Raw genomic sequence first — 20,497 nt, forward strand, 5'->3', positions numbered from 1 at the left:
AGTTTGATGACGGTATGTGTTAATTTCATCTGGTGAGGTCCAAGTATGTTTATGTGGATATCACGATATGGGAATCTTGTACTATTTGAATTAAAAGGGATGTTGATGTCCTAGCTAATCAACCAATTAATTAATAATCAGAAAGTTTCCAAAAACTTTTTCTTGATTTAATATGTATACTTCAAGGTTTCGTCCATTGAGTGGGATTTTCATAAGACTAAGAGAGAGAGGTTTTAAAGTAGTCAGGAAAGTTTAGTGTGTGTAAGATAATTAATATGAACTAGAAACAAAACTACTGTGTCTTTGTCATCTTTTCCATCTCCTGACCACAAATGTTACTAAAGTCTGTAAGAATAATTGAACTGCGTATACTACTTTGAGCCAGTTGTTTAACCCATTTGGCGCCAATGTCCTATATATAGGACAGCGATAAAATATGTCAGTATTCAACACTGATTAATCAAATAAAATTTGCTCCTGTATGCGCATGATCGGAAAGGCACATGTTTTCTTCCAATATGGTTTGTGGGAAATTGGTGCAATTTAAAGGGAACTATTGTACCCTGAAATAGCTGAATTTTTTACTGTCGATCAAGATTAACTTGTGGTATGAATAAAACATGAAAAGAACGAATAAATCTAAGGTAAGCAATTATTTTATACTCTCCAAATATTATTCTTTCTGGTTTTATTCTTGTTTAAATCTGCAACATAAAACTTTTGATATAGAGACCTTGTTATTCTAGTGTCCTGTATACAGGACATTGGACACTTGACCTACCGGTTTTTAAGATATTTCAATTCTCACTAAATATACTAAGTAAACTTTATGTATGCAGTAATTATAAAATACAAGATTTTTTTATTCTAAAATAAAGCATAATAAACTTAAAACGTAAATTAGCAACAGGTGGACCTTCAGCATGCATTACTATTCCTTCACAGAAATATTACTATGCCATTACTCTCGTTGTCTCCAGCAACAAGAATTCACCCAGAAACACAGGGATTCTGTAGAAAGTGTCAAGACACGAAAAGTAAGCAAACATACGTTAATACGAAATCACGAAAGAAAGCAAAGAAGATGCAAGACCGAAGAAACTGGTAACATCGTACCATCAATGTAATGTTGGTTTTTGCATAGTGTCATGCTTTGATGATTATGATCGCTAATGTAAAAATGCTGTGTATTGATTTTAGAACATAATATACCAGTATGTAGTCTTGCAAAAATAGTAGTTTAATAAAACTGGCGTGAGTCGAAATCACGTATAATTTTTACTTTTTAAATATTATCAACCTAAATGGCCAATGTCCTATATATAGGACAGATTGTACCAGACGTACCCCGGTACACACAACCGTACTCTTTTCTTTTTTCGAATATGTGTTAAATGTATAAGAAAATATGTAACATGCAATCAAATATACACAGTAGAAAAATTATGCCACCAAATGGGTTAATGTGAGTTGGTGACATTGCTTACTTTTGATTTCAAGAAATCAAAATAGTAAACACAGTTTACCTTTGTTGCTTACATACAATTCACAAATCAGATTTTCCATAAAGATTTATTATCTTGGTGCAGGTATAATTTAGCATAATAATTATAGGGAATACGGGTTTGATTCCCGATGTTGTTCGGATCTCCCATTAAATTCAAACAAATTATGTTTTAATTGTAGTTATGAAGTAAGTTCAAAAATATGTCGTAAAACGTATTGGTATTGTGGACTTAGGTTGCTCTGCCCTCATCCACTTCTCCGAGTCATGGTTTCTATTATTTCAGGTTTCTTCAGCTTTTGACCTTTTCCTATCACACTTGACATAACGTGATTTTCTTGGTACTGTAATTTACTTATTTATTTATTTATTTATTTATTATTATTATTGTATTGTTGTTGTTTCTTTTATATGTTCTAACAGCATTAAAAATGCTCACGATTTACTTTCGATCATATTGTTTTACGAAGTAGATTTTAAAATTCCCAGAATTCATTTATTTTGCGAAAACAATGTATAATAAGCGAATTTGCAGTATATTTCTTTCAAGTTAGTTCGTTGCAGCAGCTTTTACCCATATGACATCGGAGAAAACATTCCTGCTACTCCTCCTTCGAAACCTGGTTCAGGAGCATGGTAGCGTTAGTGATAGAACCTCCACGGAAATGCCTGTGCCACCCAGAAACGTCCCATTTTTTCATTGCTTTGTCAGCGTGGCCTATCGTAACTTTAATGTTCTATAACCGATTTTGGAACAAACACAAAATTTCAAGGCACCTTGAAATCTGACATTATAGATCGCATATCACATACATAAATAGTGCTGATAATTTTGTACAGAAACGAAGTGATGCCTGTTTAAACATTAACTGTGGAAGTTACCTTGTAACACGTCTTGATATTAAATCTCTGAAATTTTCGATAGTGACTTCTAGCTTCGCCGAAAGAGGGAGATAGAAGTCATAATTGAAAATTCCGATAACTTAATGCCAAGATATATTACAACATAAGTTCGGAGTTAGTGTTGATAATGTTGCTAATGGGAAGGAAACAAATGATGATAATCGTGATGTGAGTGTATGGACACTGAGAATTAATCAAACATTGTCATGCACAACTTTAGACATGAATTGTGAACTGTTGAGAAATTTTCGAAGGGTCTGCTACTTGCAATGGTATAAGATTTAATCGCTATATATCCCGGGACTTGAACCCAAATACAGGAATGTAAGATATATCATTATCCGGTGTTCGGTACGCTATGCAGGACCACAAAATTATCCTTTAGTAATTACTGGTGAACCTTAATTACAAGTGCCCGACAACCTACAGAAACAGTAGGAAAGGGGGGATCCATATAAAGGCCAACACCAGTAATTATTCGGTTCGATTTCCGACTATATCTTCATGTAGCTTCGGGAAAACGTAAGATTAGAGTATGGACCTTAAACAGAACATTTTACTCACTAATGTCATGCGAAAATAACAATTACTGCGTCAAAACTTAGTGATAAATAAAAAAAAAATAATAATGCATACTCTTTGGCGCTTACCTACCTTAACAGAGACTATGGAAATTTTCAAAGTAAATAAAAATTCACTAACACTCACACCATTCATAATTAAACTCACATTGTCACTCCGTTTATATATATATATATAAATTTTCACATATCGAATATAATATTTTTCATAGAATTTACAGGTTAACACAATACTTCATGTTATTATTTGTATAAAAGGATAGCCCGTGGAGAAAATCGAAACGCGCATGGAACGCGATGTGGAGAAATTTCAAAAATACGACGCGACACAAACGCGAAATTAATTTTCGTCTTTTACAAGTAAATCAATACCGTTTTCTTTCTTCCCTTCACCACTCAAGTTGTTCCAACATTATTATTATTATTATTATTACAATAATTTGGGCATAGAAGTATTTTGGCATTTTCATAAAACTTTCGTAGTTAATACAAATGATGCTTTTTTCCCCTCCTATTGACCAAAGCACCCTCCTCCTGGTTTAACTCCTGGCTCAAAGGTAACTTGTTTCTCCTCGTGCACACAGGCGGAGTGATACCACTTCATAATTGAACATATAGTTCCATAATTGTCTAAAAGATTGTTAGTGTTATTTAATTTTTACCGTGATACTTCTGTTTTAATATCGTAAATGTACCTTTTTACGGACACGACGTTTCCACCAACATTACGTTTTTGTAATTATTCGTAAATTACACAATAAATCATCCTACGTCACAGCAAAGAGAGTACATTCACGTAGCTCGTAGGTGGCAATTGAGGCGATGACTGTTCTGGGGGTAGAATTTGGAACAAACAAAATTGTACGAAGCCAGGGGCTCCTTTTGGCCCGAGGTCCTTCACAAAAGTTTAGCAACAAAGAATAAAGGTCTTATAGCCAAGTTATGATGTTATACACTGTCATAATCTGTTAATGTATGTAAGCCGTTTAATCCACGGAATTTAATACATTTAAATTTTTGTTTTCAGCTTAACTGACAAAATTGAAATGGGACTTTTCGTCGCACGATATGTGTCATGTATGTTAATATTCTTCTTGGGTTTGAAAGCTCCAGGTTTAGTGACCATACGAGACTACTTGAACTTAAATCGTGTTCCAAGTGTCCAGTTAGAGACTGGCGGGGTAAGTTTGTGATTTTTTTTATTTGTGTTTAACATATTGGCTACCATGGTACTCTTCGGTGGTTTTCGCAGGTGACGATATATGACTTACAATCATAAGCTTTAATCAGAAAAACAGCAAAAAAAAGTTGACTATTGGAAAAATACAAGATGATATCTACGGGAAGGACTCAGAAAAAAAAGCTTGGTAGCCAACGTGTTGAGATATCATTCAAGACTAGCTTCTGTCATAGTATTATGCATTTATAGCAGCTACTATAAGTCTAATCAGTGAGTCTCTTCAATTGCTCTTGAGGTTTGGCATGGAAGGTTGTACATATTCTTATAGAGTTCATATTTTAAAAATATTGCATTGGTAAAACAAATGTAATCGACTAATGTCTAGTAAAGCTCAGTCACAAATGGACAGATACATGCTACTTAATAAAACATATAGGAACAAGAAATGGAATTGCTTGAAATAAAGTATGCATATAAAATTATATATATATATATATATATATATATATATATATATATATATATATATATATATATAATATTGATTCTTTTTATAGGAATCATCTAATTTTGTATGTTCTATATTATCTTATAATATAATGTACTCTAATAAGGTAAGAAAATAAACATATTACCAGGGATAAAAGATAAGATAAATATATTAGGATATTAGTGAGGTTCACTGTTGTGTTAAAAGTTCGTATGTGAACGTAAGTAGTTTGTTCTTGGTTTTTAGAGGCAACCAATTTCTACTGAACAACTGAATTTGTTCCGTCAGTTGTGATATTGTTTTATGTTTTTTTTTTTTTCACTTCTGCTTTCCTTTTTAGTGCTTTCTTATACCTATTTTGACATTAAGAATAGTTATGTGGTGTCCATCTGCTTGCAAATCTGGAGGAGATCCATACCCATGACAAAGCTTAACTACAATTATTATCTTCCGCTACTGTCATAAAAACAAGAACCAGTGGCGTATTTAGGAAGGTGGCTATCGGGCTCAAGCCCCACCCCCCGAAATAGATAAATTTATATATAGTATATATAATAACTGTATACCTACATAGACCAAGTATATACACCCACTCAGGAGAATGTACACTTATGTCCAAAATTATTGTCGCATGTCTATACGTTGTTGTAGGAATATAATTTGATAACAAATTCTCCAGATATTTCTTATAATGTTAGTATGTGTATAATCGGCAAAGACGTGTATGTGGCAAATTTCATGTCAAAAGAGCAGTAAATAAGAACAATAAAACGAAAATAAAACTTTCTTGTCCATTTATCAGCATTTTGTTTTACTTATTCTAATTTTCGTATTTGTAATTCTTTTCCTAGAAATTTACCACAAATATACATTTCTCGATTATACACATAGTATCAGTATTAAAAGTACCGTGCAAAATTGTTATCAAATTACATTCTTACAAGAAGACAGTTATAGATATGCGACAATCATTTTGGACATGAGTGTACATAGCCTCTCTCGAAACAAAATCCTAAATACGCCACTGATAAGAACTTTGTGAGTTCTGCTTAAGTTGTACTTTATTAACATGAAGAAGTGATAATTGAGATCCTTTTGCTGTTCCATCTTGATTTTACTTCATTTTAAATTCAAAGCAACAAAAACTTTATTAGTATTATTATTATTAGTCATCATAATCTTCGTTAAAACTTTGCAAATTGTATACGAAGGGTGTTCGAGGTAATACATTCAAAATGTATTTATTTTAGCGTTATTATTTCTTGGTGTGGTCAGTATGCACCTTAATGCATTTTGCAGTTTAGGTCACATTGGGCATAGTTATCGCATATATATATAATATTTCTGACATGTTTCATATCATACCAAACAATTGAACAAGACAACACTATAAAAAGGAATTGCATTGGCAACCTGATGGTGAAATTCATTACCCCCTGATAAAGCAATAATATATATCTGAGTAATGTCCAATATCCAACACTCAATTTTTCTTTTTTTCTTCCCTTTTTGTTCCTAAGCATACTATTCGGGCTTGCAAGTTCGAAGTACAATTTGTGTTAAATATTATCCATGTACTGCATGTGTTTTCTTAGACATATGCATATTTCTTGCAGTATCGATGAGTTGAATTTGCTGCATATGTCTGTGTTTCTTTGAATTTCACATGTTTTTCGCTATATTATAGACGCAGGCGATACTTCAGTTTTACACGTTCCAGGGTTATATTTTGAATTGTTAACGCGCATATTGTCTACTAAAATATTTTGCGTCACAAGTAAATAGCACGTAATTAATTAACAATTATCTGTAAGAGCTAGGTCCGTTGAGTAATAATTTTAGCCATGGGATTGTAATTTTATCAATACATCTAGTCAGTACATGTTATCAATTCGAGCTGCCCTGCATCATATACTTATGTAAAACAACTATTTAAGATGTAAATGTATCTATTAGGTACGAGAAAAAATCAATATGATGCAAAAATAGGTAGCGTGTTAGTATTTCCTCTGTAGTGTATGGTTGAGGTCACCACAATTAAATTGGAAATGCCATAGACATCGAGGCTATTGGTTTCAGTAGAGGTCAACTTGTAGGTACATAAGTGTTGCAAACTATTTATTTATTTATTTACTTAACAATCACCAGATACAGCTCGAAAGCCATTTTGTACTGGATATAACAACAACAATACAAGGGAAAGGATTTGGGAAGGTATAGGTTAGGGTTTGTTTAGTAGTTACCATTCCGGCATTTGCCTGATAGGACTGAGAAAAATCCCAGTCAGGATGGTCGGGAGCTTGAATCGAACCCACGACCTCCGAGTGCGAAGCCAACGTTCTACCACTTGAGCTATTTCGCTCGATAATATATAGGTGTTTCCATTATTTTTGTAACCGTCTGTACTTTCAATTATTTTGAGCAATTGGGAATTCGTGGGCATCTCAATTGTGAAATCAGCTGTTTAAAAATCAATCGTTTTTCTAAGTTCAAAGTTTATGTCGGATTCAATTAGGGAAATTGCTACATCAATATGCGTTGCATTCTTTTCTGAGGAAGATGCTAATTCTGGCACATGTCAATTAGTGCTCTACTCCAGAGTATATAAAGAGAATTTTAAAGGAAAGTGTTAAGCAATGCCAATATGGTCATTTCTTATATACTATCTAGTTGACCGGCATATATATTCATTAGTTGAGACACTGAATTGTCCAAGCACAACAGAAGTTGTGGTTTAGTTCGTATGGTCTGAAAACCTGAACACTAACCACAAGGGTCGAAGTGTGTAGGTGGTCAGAAAGCGGAAAGTTTCACCACACACCGACATGGAAGCCAAAGACTCTTGTTGCATCTAAATATTAAGATGCTAGGTTTATATGTTTGTCCCCAATCCTTTCGACAATGAGATCTCGAAAACTACACGTGCTTGAAACGTGCCGTGCTCGCTGGTCGATTCCTAATTTTGTGTCGATTGTCCAGTTCTCATTCAAATTTTCAAAAACCGTGTCGTTATTGTTCTATTCAACATTTTAGGGGCCGTTTTGAGCCCATAAGATTAACATTGTTGCAGGCCGAAACTACGGTGTTACGCAACCGGTAGAGAAGTTATGTATGGCGGGTTGACGGACATTGCAGGCGCTTTGCTTAAATCTGAATGGCAAAACTTATTGCATGCTGGCAACTTCAAAGGCCTCAAGAGATGCAATGAGACGTGCTCGGACGGATATGGATTTACTAGAAAAAAAATATTTCCACTTGATATCGTGTTACTTCTACAAATTTGCTACAAACTCACTCCAACATCTATACGTAGCAATTCACTTAATTTGTGAGTCTCCTATCCTTTACTTGTGTGAGTAAGGAGACATGTATAGTGGGAAGGAGATTCATAGTCATAACAGAACGATGCGCTGAGTAAGCGCAGGTTCAGCTAGTACTTGATTAAAATATTAACTCTGAGATTTCTAAGGTGGTGTTTTGTAATTCGTGTTTCATTATATCCTTTAATGTTTATTCTTTTCGTTATTCATATGTTAATATACACTGCCTAAACTTAAGATTAACTTCATTTCGAGGGAGACACGGTGGTAGAACGCTTACCTCTCGTGCATAGGGCTCCTAGGTCGATCCCCGGCCAAATAAGTTTGTGGTGACAACATCGTGTTCGTGGGTTTTCTCGGGGTACTCCCGTTTCCTCCTACTTCGTCATTCCATCACATCTTCCATCATCATTCACTTGCCTTAATTATTTTCTTTCTTAACCTAAAGGGTTAAATTATGGGACGTTAAACTGAAAGATTTCGTTTCATTTCATTTTCACTTCATTTCGAACGTTAAGTTTCGTTAATGCTCTATTCTCTGTGATTAAGAATTGATTTCAATTCCAGACAAATACGCAATAACTCTTAATTCTCTCAATCCTTTCTCGTTTTACCGATTTGTGATATATTTCTAAATATATAAACTAACCAAGAAAGTTCTGTAGCTTTTTGTGGAGGTCTGTGTTCAATTGGCTCTCACACCAGGAGTTGAATGCAAATGGAGATAAGGCGAAGGTCAGTTGTTGGTGTGGGTACATCCAACATACTACCTGGTTGCAGCAATTCAGTTACACCGTGAACTTGCGTAAGGATAGAGTGAACATGAGACCTGCACAGAGACTCATAAGATCGTATATGCTGTACGAGTTGAAACAGGTCAAATGCCGCTGCTGCGGGGCGGAAGATATACCAAGGCTTTGATAAGGGTGTTGTGACTACGCGGACAGTGGAACGGTGGTCTAAGGACGGTGACGAAACACTCGAAGACCACACCACAAAAGATCAACACACGTACAAAATGAAGATCTTCAGGCAGCAATTAAGGCGAATAATGGCTAGACATGTCACAAACTGGGACTACAATTCAGTGTGAGTGAAGAAACCATTCGGCACCACCTCCATCAACTTAGGAAGCACAACAAATTGGGTCCCATATGATTTGACTCCAGGCCTGAAGGCAACGCGAGCAGACAGCTGTATTTCTTTGATGTCTCGTCTGAGAAAGGAGCCATTTAGCCATTTCTGGACAGGGTGTTGACATGTGATAAGAAGTGGGTCCTGTACGAAGCTCCACGGCGCCGTCATCATTGGTAAGTTTCCCATGAACCGGTTCCGAAACAGCCGAAACCTGCACTGCACCAGAAGAAGGTCCTCCTGTGTGTTTGGTGGACTGCTCGCGGCATCGTGCGTCTGGAACTGCTACTAGCTGGTCAGAACATCAATGCAACTGCGTAGTGTCAGCAGTTGAGCCGCGTTCAAGAAAAAACTAAAAACTCTAGAGCCAGCACTTCTAAATCGCAAACGGGTCCTCCTGTTACAAGACAGCGCTAAACCCCATGTGGCTAGAATGACCCGGGACACCATTCTATCTCTTGGATGGGAAACACTATTGTATTCGTCATATTTCTCGGACACCGCACCGTCCGATTATCACTTGTTCCATTCCTTGGAAAATCACCTTAGAGGACGCCAGTTGAAATCACTAGTAGAGGTGCAAAATGCACTTGACACTTTCTTCCTTCACGGCCCACCAAGTTCTATCACGATGGAATCCATGGCCTTCCAGAACGTTGGCAGAAGGTCGTCGATGGTGATGGGAACCATTTTTGATCTTTCAGATACGTCTTAGGTGACATGTCGATGTTCGAAGGTGGTGAGTGAAAAAGCGACAGAACTTTCTTGGTTACCTTTATAATATATTGTCTCTCGCGGAGGAATTTTGGTAAATTTTGAAAATCATTGCTCAAATAACTCTTTAATACGATAAATTCGCTGAATGCAAGAATTTTGATTTCCATGAAAGTTCTTAGTTTTTCCTTGTAGTCAACATTTCTACTTGAGTGAGAACTTGTATATGCTTTTTCTTATTCTTTAGAATGGAAAAAAATGATCCTTCCTGGTTTCGTAAATTCCTTCGTAGTGCTGAATCAAATTTCACTCCTATATCAACTATTCTTAATTTTGAAAGGAGGGAACAAAATACTTTTTGTGGCAACCTGAAGACCATTCTGAGTTTACTTGCAATGAGTCACAGCAGTTGACGGTATCATTAGAGGATTAAGTTCCAATCTCTCGATAACTATCGATTCTTGAGCACGTTTTTCTTTTGCATCTTAAAATCAACCACTCTTGAATATCAGACTGAGTGAATAAGTCTGTCTTTTTCAAGCACTTAAGTTTCCATCCACTAACTGGCTAACCAGTACCATACCATAGATTAGGGCTGCACTACATCATAGCTCTAAACTAATGAGCTGGTTACTTCTAAACGCCTTTCAAGCACCTTTGTTTTACAGTCGCCACACAAATTGTTCCTTGTATTCATTTTTCAATCTTCTGGAGTTTTAGATGTTGGATTTTTATTGCCACAGTGTCTTCAGAGATACCATACGATGTTGTTCTTATTTCAGAGATACCATACGACGATGTTCTTATTCCATAACTTTCAAATAGGTAATATTCCTTCTATTTAGCACAGATTTGTTCTATATTTTGCTTGTGTCTTCCACGAGTAATGATCTTTAAAATATCTCTGGACTTCTGTTCTCCTGCAAAGAAAAGAACAAGATATTATTTTTCCTCCAAAGCAAAGTAGGAAGGTTGGTGCAGGCAGATGTTGGTTGAAAGCCCCACAACCTCGTCAAGGTCTCTACCTCTGTGAGGGCCTACTTTTGACGGGAGACGGACGTAAGATCATATGCACCATACGATCTTACGACGGAAAACCAGATTCTAGCAAATTCCTTGATATTTCACTTAGCAAACCCTTTGGAATTCCTTTAATGCCAAAGATTTTGCTGCGATACTTTATCAAGTAATTTGCTAGTGGATGATGATGAGATTAAGGGTAGGGGAATTTTAACAAATGCCTTGGTATTTCAAGGCGCAAACCTTTTGGTATTTTTTCAATCCCAAAGATTTTGCTGCAATACTTTACCAAAGAATTTGATATTATCAGAAAAAATGGGGGACAGAGAATAATGAAGTAGAAGGATGCTAATGTGTGTGTGTGTGTGTAGAGGTTCGTTGAAGATGAGAAAATAAGGAAATTTGAAAGAAAGTGTTAGTGTAAATAATGACGGAAAATGAAAATAAATTAATAAAATGTTGCTATGGTTATAAAGGAACATTGTTGTATTTTTTATTTTATTTTTTGCTCTTAAATCTACATTTTTTTTTGTTATTATTGTTTCATCACTATTGTTGTTAATTTATTCAACGATTCGAGCAATAAAAATGTGTTGGTTCTTCTTGTGTGTTCTAACATAAAAATACACATTCTTACGAGGTTTGTGATTGATCTCTTGCAGTGCTCCTAGTATTTCTGAGACAAATTTCGCACTAACGAAACAAAATTTTCTCTTTTCAAGTTAAATCTCACGTAGGTTGTAAATGGTGGTATTTCTGCATTTATGACAACTAGTTTACGCGTGCTTATAAAGAAATGCATTTCTGTTGTATTTATAAAATGACATATTCACTAAAACACTATATCAGGTAGTCTAAAATGTATTGAGCCTTTTGAACACGAAATGGAATCTGTGTACAAAATCTCAGAGTATATGAGTCGCAGTGGGTCAGACCCAGGCTTGCCAACTATACGATATTTTATCGAGATATACGGTCATTTAAGCCTTAATGGTATATGCAATGATGCCCTTACGATAAAAGGTGAATATATGATAACTTTAGAACGCACACGTTTTTGCATTCCTTGAATGAGCAAATAAATTGCAGATGTGCACTAAATAATAATAAAACACACACACTAAGGTTTTTTAACAGTCATTTTCGATCAAATAAATCGATAACGATCTGCGAATTGGCAAATGGCAACCCTGCATCCATTCTTTACATTCAACTATGTTTAGGAGGGGATGACAATATTGTTGTTGTTCAAAGTACACTAATGTTAATAAGGATTTAAAAGAAAAAAAGAGGACAGTGACGCCGATTTTGGAGGTGGAAACTGAAGATTGCTAAATAAGTTTATTATATATTATTAGTAGTATTATACTTGTTTCTACAATTATCAGTGCACAACGAATATTTTTTGTAATATACGATCATTTTAGAAACGAAAATTGATAATTTTGTTCTCTGCGGTTGGCAACTCTGGCCATACTTTGTCATTTGCCAGCTGCTAGAGTCTTTCTATCTCAACTGTGCCCCTTCTGGCGCTGCTGTCGATATGTGATTTCCCTTGAAAGACGAGGGACAAGTTGCTGCGGCCGAGATCTTTCAATTGTTGAATACGGGAGCATTGCCTCAATGAATTATTTCACGGACTTCGGTATGCTCTGCCTTATTAGCCACTCTTAAGTAGCCTACGATCTTCACTCGTCAAGATCAAACGACTGAACGACAAATTGGCAACACAGATGAGGTCATTCACTTCTTTTCCGTAACCAAAGGGAGGGTTTCGTCCACCAGAAAGGGGGGGAGGGCGAAGTATAGTTCGCATAGTTTCCGAGGGCACAGATGGAATAGTCAGGCTCTAGTTCCTTATTAAGTAATTCATTTTTCGCTTTTTTATAATTTAGCTTCTCTCTTTAAAATTCATTATTTATAGAATAATGTCTTCAGATTTACACTTCTTTTGACACTAAATACTAAAACTCAAATAATTCTGTACAGACTACCAATCTTTATTTTAAAAACTGTTTGTAGAGTAATATCCTCATAGAAGATTTATCTGGTGTTTCCTGATAAAGTCAGCATACGTTGTGCTAGGTTTTACTTTCTTAACATCAGGAATATACATAAACAAGATAACTAACTAACTCACTCACCCTTATGCCCTATGCTACTCGGAGGTTCACAAAATTCTCCACGGACTTTTATCCTTAGCTAACTGCATCCAGTTTCTACTTTCTACTCCTATCTCTCCGAGATCCATCTTAATATTGTCCTCCCATCTGCGCCCAGGTCTTCCTAATGGTCGTTTTCCGATTGGTCCTCCAATTAAGACTTTGAAACCGTTCCAACTTTCTTCCATTCTGGCTACATGACCTGCCCACCTGAGCCTTCTAGACTTGATTACCCTAAAAATGTTTGGTAAACGGTATAAATTATGTACTTCCTCATTATGAAGTTTCCGCCATTCCCCATTCCCGTTTCTCTTGGGTCCGAATATTCGTCTCAAGATCTTGTTCTCAAATAATTTATAGACAAGATAAATGCAATAAAATTGGGGAGAGAGAGAGAGAGAGAGAGAGAGAGAGAGATATGATTTTGTAATCATAAAATTGAAGTTATTTGTCTGTGTTCTGGGTTTATTTTTATAGCGATATTTCGTCCATTTTCATGATCTGTGGATTTTTTTTTTTTTTGTCGAGTTTGTTGGGAAAAAGGATAAATGAATTTATGGATAAATTAATTAAATGAAATAGGTCTATACTATACCAAAAATTATCCAAAGAAAAAACAAAACAGAAATTGGACAAGGAGTTTTGGGTAACAGGAATGTGATCGCAATTGAAGCTTTGTTTTCTTCGAATCGTTGTCCCTTGAAAAAAAAAAAAAAAAAAAAAAAAAAAAAAAAAAAAAAAAAAAATCAAAAAAGTTGCTGAATTATTGGGTGATGAATTAAAAGAAAAATACAAAGTTAAATATTTTATTTACTTTGTTATACATTAATACACAAGTACGTAAAAGAAAATAAAAATTTTAACGATTTACCCTATATCATTGTAAAATTAAGAACATGATAAGGTCGTCGAGGAGCGCATTTCCGTTCTGAACAGTGTGTGGACTAAGATTCGATACACATACACCCATACACCCTATTGTGACTGCCGTTTTCTTTCTTGCTTTCTTCTTTTTTCAACTTTTGGAAAGATACAGTGAAAGCTGTCTATGTTGGCCACCATCGGTTTCATTGAAAAGTGGCCAGCTTACAGAAAATAAATGTGATTGGTGTATTTTTAGAATAGGATTTCTCGTATTACTTGATGGTAAAATTTTAATAAGCATTGGCACGACAGCTGCTTTAAATAATGTATATAGAATAATCATAACAATATACAGTACTAGAAAAATTACTACAGTATGATTAAACAGTGACAGATATTTTCTGTATATACTGTGCCTTTTGAAAAATACCGAATCACTTATTAATAACAAATTTATTCATGGTAGTTCATTTTAGACGTCTTATTCTTGTATTCTTTTTGGCACATATGCATATGCTAATTTTGTATGCACATTCTAATTTAACAACTATCTCTTGTTAATGAACTACAAGTGTTTCCCTCGGAGCAAAAGATATTTTGAGAAAATCTTAAGGGAATTCATATCTTAAAACCGCCGCTACCTTTCGTCAAGCGTCAGGTGCCAATAGGTGACAATTGAGATGGCTAGCTTTAACCTTGGGAATTTTCCGGAATTACTAAAGCTCCCCACTAATGAAAAGAGACGATATAGTCAATGATTTTACCAAAACAGACAGGGTAAACACATACGTATAACTATTTAATGAATTCGTATACGTGCTTTTTCTTATTCACGTGTTCCTTCACCACCCCTCTATCAAGGTAGTGTTTTGTGTTCTGGCCATTGACCTCCAAGAGCAAATCGTGGGAATCCATACTTCTTTGTCTCCAGTCACAAATACAGAACATCTGCCTCTCATATGGGAATATGAAAGAGTCAAGAAAAACAGTATTTTGCGTGGCCAAGATACGCAGGAAACTTTATCGGTATCATCATAGGGTAAACATTGCTTCAATGCGGCCAACTTCCAAGATAGACAGGTGGCCATCATAAGTAACGAACCTCTTATGGGAAAATGCAGGTTCAAGATGAACCAGGCTAAGATGAGCAGGTAGCTAACTTAGAGAGGTGGCCAAGTTGACAAGTTTTACTGTACTATATAAAATAGCAATACCACGTTGTGTATTGTTGTTTATTGTATTGAGTAAGCATTATTATTGCTTGTTATGTCTGTTAAAGCAAGCGCAATTCTCTTTATGTATTACAGTAAATAGCAATGTTTTCATGTATGTGGTTTAAAATCACACAGTTTACACTAAATCACAGAAGACTTAGTTCATCAGCTAAAAATTAACTTTGAAAAGAAGAAAATAGAATTCCTTGTTTTTATTGAGTTGGAATCCGGAGGCCAGCCATCTCCTCCCTTGACTCTTCCTTTATTCTACCAGGCGAATACGAAGATGTTACTTTCTCATATAGGCATGAGTTTACTTCCTTCCATTTCTTTTTCCATTCTCATTGGTATTGTTGCGTATTGTTAGTGATTCCAGAATAATTCGGCCTATCAGGCTGCATTTTGAAATTTACTTTGCGTCGTGTGCACGAGCAAGGTTAAGGACAGAACTTCTTATTTCCATGGGCTCCGAATCTCGTCAGGATTTGAAATCCGGTATGGTTTATAGGTGTACAAATCATCTTGCGTAAGAAAGATCGTACCGACTACAGTGTCTCACGTCCGAGAGATTTGTAGAACACAATAACACCATTGGTCTCTGTGCTTATCTATATAAGTATAGATATGGTAATATTGGGCTCTGTTTTTGCAATACAAATAGATTATAACCACGAAGTTGCTATCACTTACGCAAACTCGCTGTAATGTAGCATGTGTACATTAGTTTGAGACCCGGTTTCTGAAGTCTTTCCTAACGATATAGGAGCAGTGAATTTTTTTTTTCTCTTTTCAGCGTAAAGTTATTTCATGGTTTTATAAGCTTTACTCCCTCTATCGTCAATTTCACCTCAGATTATTGCATGCAGATGGATGCCTCTTCACCTGAATATTTATGATAATTTCCGTATCATATGGTACCAGTTAATGATGAAATATTGGTATCTAAATGTTTTAAAGATCCTGCGTGGGATTTGAGATTTGGTAAGTCATCGAATGGTAAATCTAAACCCCAAATATGGTGATGTAGAAAAGGAGTCTGCATTAATATAAAGCCTGTTTCAAGAAAATAAATATATTTGTATATATCCAAAATATAGAATTCATATTTAACATTCGTTTCTAGTACTAATGTGTATGAGATGGCACGTACTACTCGGATTTTTATCCGAAGCATAAGGGATTGTACACAGGATCACATGCAAATGAAACAGGCCCGTTAGATACTTGGCTATGAAGGGATATTAATCTCATAAATGCCTACGTTAGTATTATTAGTTAACCATCCAGTATTTCCCGTTCACATCTGTTTCGATTATTATTATTATTACTTTCTGATATACCGTATTAAAATTAATTAGAATTGATACATTGTTGAAAGATATAGAATAATTTTATTGGCAATAAGCTCAAGTATGTTGAGTATGTAGTTTTTCTTCCATTATGAAACCGTTCCTGCAATTCTGTAAAATACTCGTATTAATTGAAATCAGTGGGCAAATGTGGTATACATAAATTTTGATGCAAGCATACGTCAACTTCTAATATATATATAAAGTTTGAATTAGCTGAATTATGTATTGCATGGAAAGAAAATCTTTTGAGTTTTACGTCCCACGGCCATTTCGGCTAGGCTAAAAGAGACGGTGATGAGAAATGAATGAAAATGGTTGAATGAAGAAAGTGGGAGGAAACGGGAGAACCCCAAGAAAACCCACGCACACGGTGTTTGTCCACCACAAAACCTACTTGGCAGAAGCTAGGATCGAACCAGGGACCCCACGCACTAGAGGTAAACGCTCTACCACTGAGCCTTCGCACGCCTGCATGCAAAGAGTGCAGAATGCGTTTATTATTGGTTATTGCTTAAAAAAGAGAGCTTTTGTAAATTCATCTAAAATTGTTGCATGGTTGTTTTGTAAAATTTAGTTGTTATTGTTGCCTTTCTTTCAGAAAATTTACGAAAAGGAAATAAATAAATAAATTTTTACAACTTTAAGTTTACGATGGCTCTCTTAATTATTATTTTAGTTATCAAAAATATGTTCATTAATTACTAGTTAGTATTCATAAATTGTTCGTTCACTTTATAAATATAACTTATTTAATGACTTGTTGTACAGGCGATAAAGTGAATCCTGAACTCTATATAAATTCTGATATTGCAGAGAGTGACAATTACAAAAGTAAAATATCTTTTAAAATTATGTGGATATTAATATTTGTAGTGAATTCAATCTTTCCCGCATTTTGCATCAACAGTACTAATATTTTTATTCGTTACGACATTTATAAAACGTTTTTATAGAGTTCACTATTTTTGCTTACCAATCAAAGCAGTATATGTTCTAAAAGAGAGGCAACAAAGGCTGTAAATATTAAAATTATTACGACGACAAATAAAAACGGCAATAAAAAACGACAAATAAATAGAATACTATTATTACGTGAAGGCTGTCTACTGTAGTATTACCAAATGTCAAAAGCGACAAATAAATGGATATATGTAATAATTGTGAAGAATATTGAAAGAATTAAACAAAATAAAGGATGAAGTTTCATTCTAAATTGCGTTGCATTGATTTTTATTCTTCTTTCACTTGTTAACTTACACCGTTAGATATACAATGTAAATATTATTTTGTAGGGAGATATTCCGCAAGGATCGACATTTCGAAATGCCTGGAGAAAGATCAGAACTCTAGCTCCATTTCTATGGCCAAAGAAGGATTGCTGGTTACAGTTCCGAGTGATATTTTGCTTTCTTTTGCTAGCATTTGGTCGTGTCATCAATCTGTATGTTCCCATATACAGTAAATTAATAGGTAAGTTGTAGGCACTTAAGAATTGACAACAGAGGTAAAGAGCATTACATTTGTCTGTAAATTTTAGCTTTAGCATTACACATGAGACCCATTAGTTATTATCTACAGAAAAATTTTCTTCCAAGAACAGTCGTTCCAAACATGGTCAAATACCGCCTTCTGGAGGCGGTAGTAGACGGGGATGCAATGGATTGCGTTGAATAAATCTGGGAGTAGGATAAAGCATTAGGAAAGAAGAGAAGAACATTTCGAAAAACAGCACGTGTTTCATTTGTTGAGTAAAACAAATTTGAAGTTGTAGCGGTTATTTTATTCTTCGAATTAACATCAGTGTCATATAAATATTTATATCATACAAATTTCATAATATTTAGTGGAACATGGGTTCAATGCGGTAATAATACGTGTGCTAAAATAAGAACGTGATTGCAAATAGCTGATCGCTGTGAAATAAAAATTGTGTTACAAAACAATAGTGAAATGGTAACAATGCATCGGGTTCACATTTCTCGTAAGTATAATTTTGATTGTTGTTCTTATTTTATTTTATTTTATTTACTTATTTATTTATTTTTTGTCTTAATACTATCTTTCCTTGTCTTAATTTTGTGTAAATAATGAAAATGCCACTATGTTTTCTTAATTTCAAATCTTGAGGTAGGTGTTTTATGTACATCTTTCTGTTCATTGGCTGGAAGATACCCCAGGAAAGTGTTTTTATTATTGTTATTAAAAGAGAAGAATAGGCCAAGTAAGTTTATGAACATTGTTCAAAGGTAACAAACACTGCCTTTACTTTGAGAACATACCGTTGTATTTTATATTAAATTCATCCTTCTAGTAAAAATTCTGCCATGCAATGTACGAGGCGCATCACAGAAAGTAAATTCCGAAAACGAACATCAGAAGAAAATGATTTTATTATTGTGGATGACCTACTTTTCAATATATACACTATCCTTGTTGAGGCCTTTATCGTAATACGGCATCAGCTTTTGTATATCTGTATCAAAGAATTCTGCCGCCGAAAACTGGTGCCAGGATGTCACAACCTTCTGGAAAATGGAGAAACAAGAAGTCACTGGACACGGTCAGAGCTGTATGGCAAAGTCATGCACACCCGTGTTTCTTCCTCAATGACGATGCGATCGAGGAACTGGTCTCCTTCCTGGTGGTAGCGCAGCAGTAAGGTCAAAGCGGACGCTAGGCGCTTCTTGTGCTCCGTTGTCAGTTGTTTTGGAACCCATCGTGCACTTAACTTGCAAGACTGCAGCGCTTCTTCTTGTTTATTTATTTATTGTCTTCAACAGAGAATATATTCTCCAATTACAGAAGATCTGAACAATTTTGTTTACAAGTTTACTATTGTAATAGATTTAAAAGAAAAATAATAAAAATATAGATAAATATTATACAATTAATTTTCTAACAAACTATTTAAAATTGAAATAGCTACAGTAGCAAAAATACATGAAATTAGTACGCTTATACATAAACATGTGAATATACTTTTTAGAAATTTATAAAACATTTTGTCGCAACAATTCACAATAGGTTCGAAATGACATACTAAAATCTAAAATCTTGTGCTCCGTTGCCAGTTATTTTGGAACCCATCGTGAACTCAACTTGCGAAACTGCAAACTGACAGTCGCATGCAGCAGACAATGGGGAATCTGCGGAATCAGACATGAGAGTTCGGACATTTTGGATCACTAGTTCTGTAAAATTGCTTGCTGCACACCTTCCACCAATTCAGGCGTAACCATGGACGGTCGGCCATTGTGATGTGCGCATTAGTGCAGCCTGCTGCGAATTATCTTCGCCATCTTCTGATCATACCTTCACTCATAAGATCCGGTCCATACACTTCACAGAATTGGATGTCTGACACCTACAGCTTCTTAGCATGGACAATTCTGATTACCATTGATATCGCGCCCGCGGCTAGAGACGAGCCATGTTTACCACAACATTCTCTCACCACGGACTCCAAGCAACTGAGTTCGCGCCAGGTAGTGACTACATGTTCCTCGTACACTTGTTTACAAACACGTCTCGTAATAAAGAATTTACTTTAATTTTTACAAGTATACTTTATAATCAATTTGCGCTGAGTTATTCATTGATTAACCGTAAATTTATAAAATTTTATCTTGTGAACTATTGTAGTATTTTTTAATTCTTATTTTCTATTTCAGTGGACAGTATGACAGTAGTAACAGGTGACAAGCATCTGCAGTTTCGTTGGGATTATGTTCTCATTTACGTCGGCTTCAAATTTCTTCAAGGCGGAGGCACTGGTGGCATGGGACTTCTAAATAACTTAAGAACATTTTTGTGGATAAGAGTACAGCAATACACGACAAGGGAGGTTCAGGTTAGTTACATGTAACTTTCATGTCTCACTACTTTCTTCTTAGACCGCATCGGCTGTGCACGTAGGGTTCCTGATTCTATGTTTTGTGCTACGTTGAACATAAGAATACGTACGGGTTACAGTTCATGTGTTTCAGCTCACTGTCAGACAAATCACTTCACTCTACCTGTAACGTCCAGTACAGGAGGAAAGGGGATCCACAAACAAAC

At 35.3% G+C, this 20,497-nt stretch overlaps 1 protein-coding gene across 2 annotated transcripts in view; it reads left to right on the forward strand.

The window, feature by feature from the left end:
* Hmt-1 (ABC transporter ATP-binding protein/permease Hmt-1) overlaps nt 1–20,497 on the forward strand; it is a 92,713-nt gene that overhangs the window by 16,546 nt on the left and 55,670 nt on the right. For both annotated transcript variants that reach the window (XM_081740056.1, XM_081740055.1), the window contains exons 3-5: nt 4,016–4,169; nt 17,731–17,908; nt 20,110–20,288. In XM_081740056.1, the coding sequence (XP_081596182.1) occupies nt 4,016–4,169; nt 17,731–17,908; nt 20,110–20,288 (511 nt within the window). The remainder of the gene's footprint in view (nt 1–4,015; nt 4,170–17,730; nt 17,909–20,109; nt 20,289–20,497) is intronic.

Source organism: Thermobia domestica, chromosome 15 (assembly GCF_964235325.1).
Source record: "Thermobia domestica chromosome 15, izTheDome1.hap1.1, whole genome shotgun sequence".
Classification (NCBI taxonomy): domain Eukaryota; kingdom Metazoa; phylum Arthropoda; class Insecta; order Zygentoma; family Lepismatidae; genus Thermobia; species Thermobia domestica.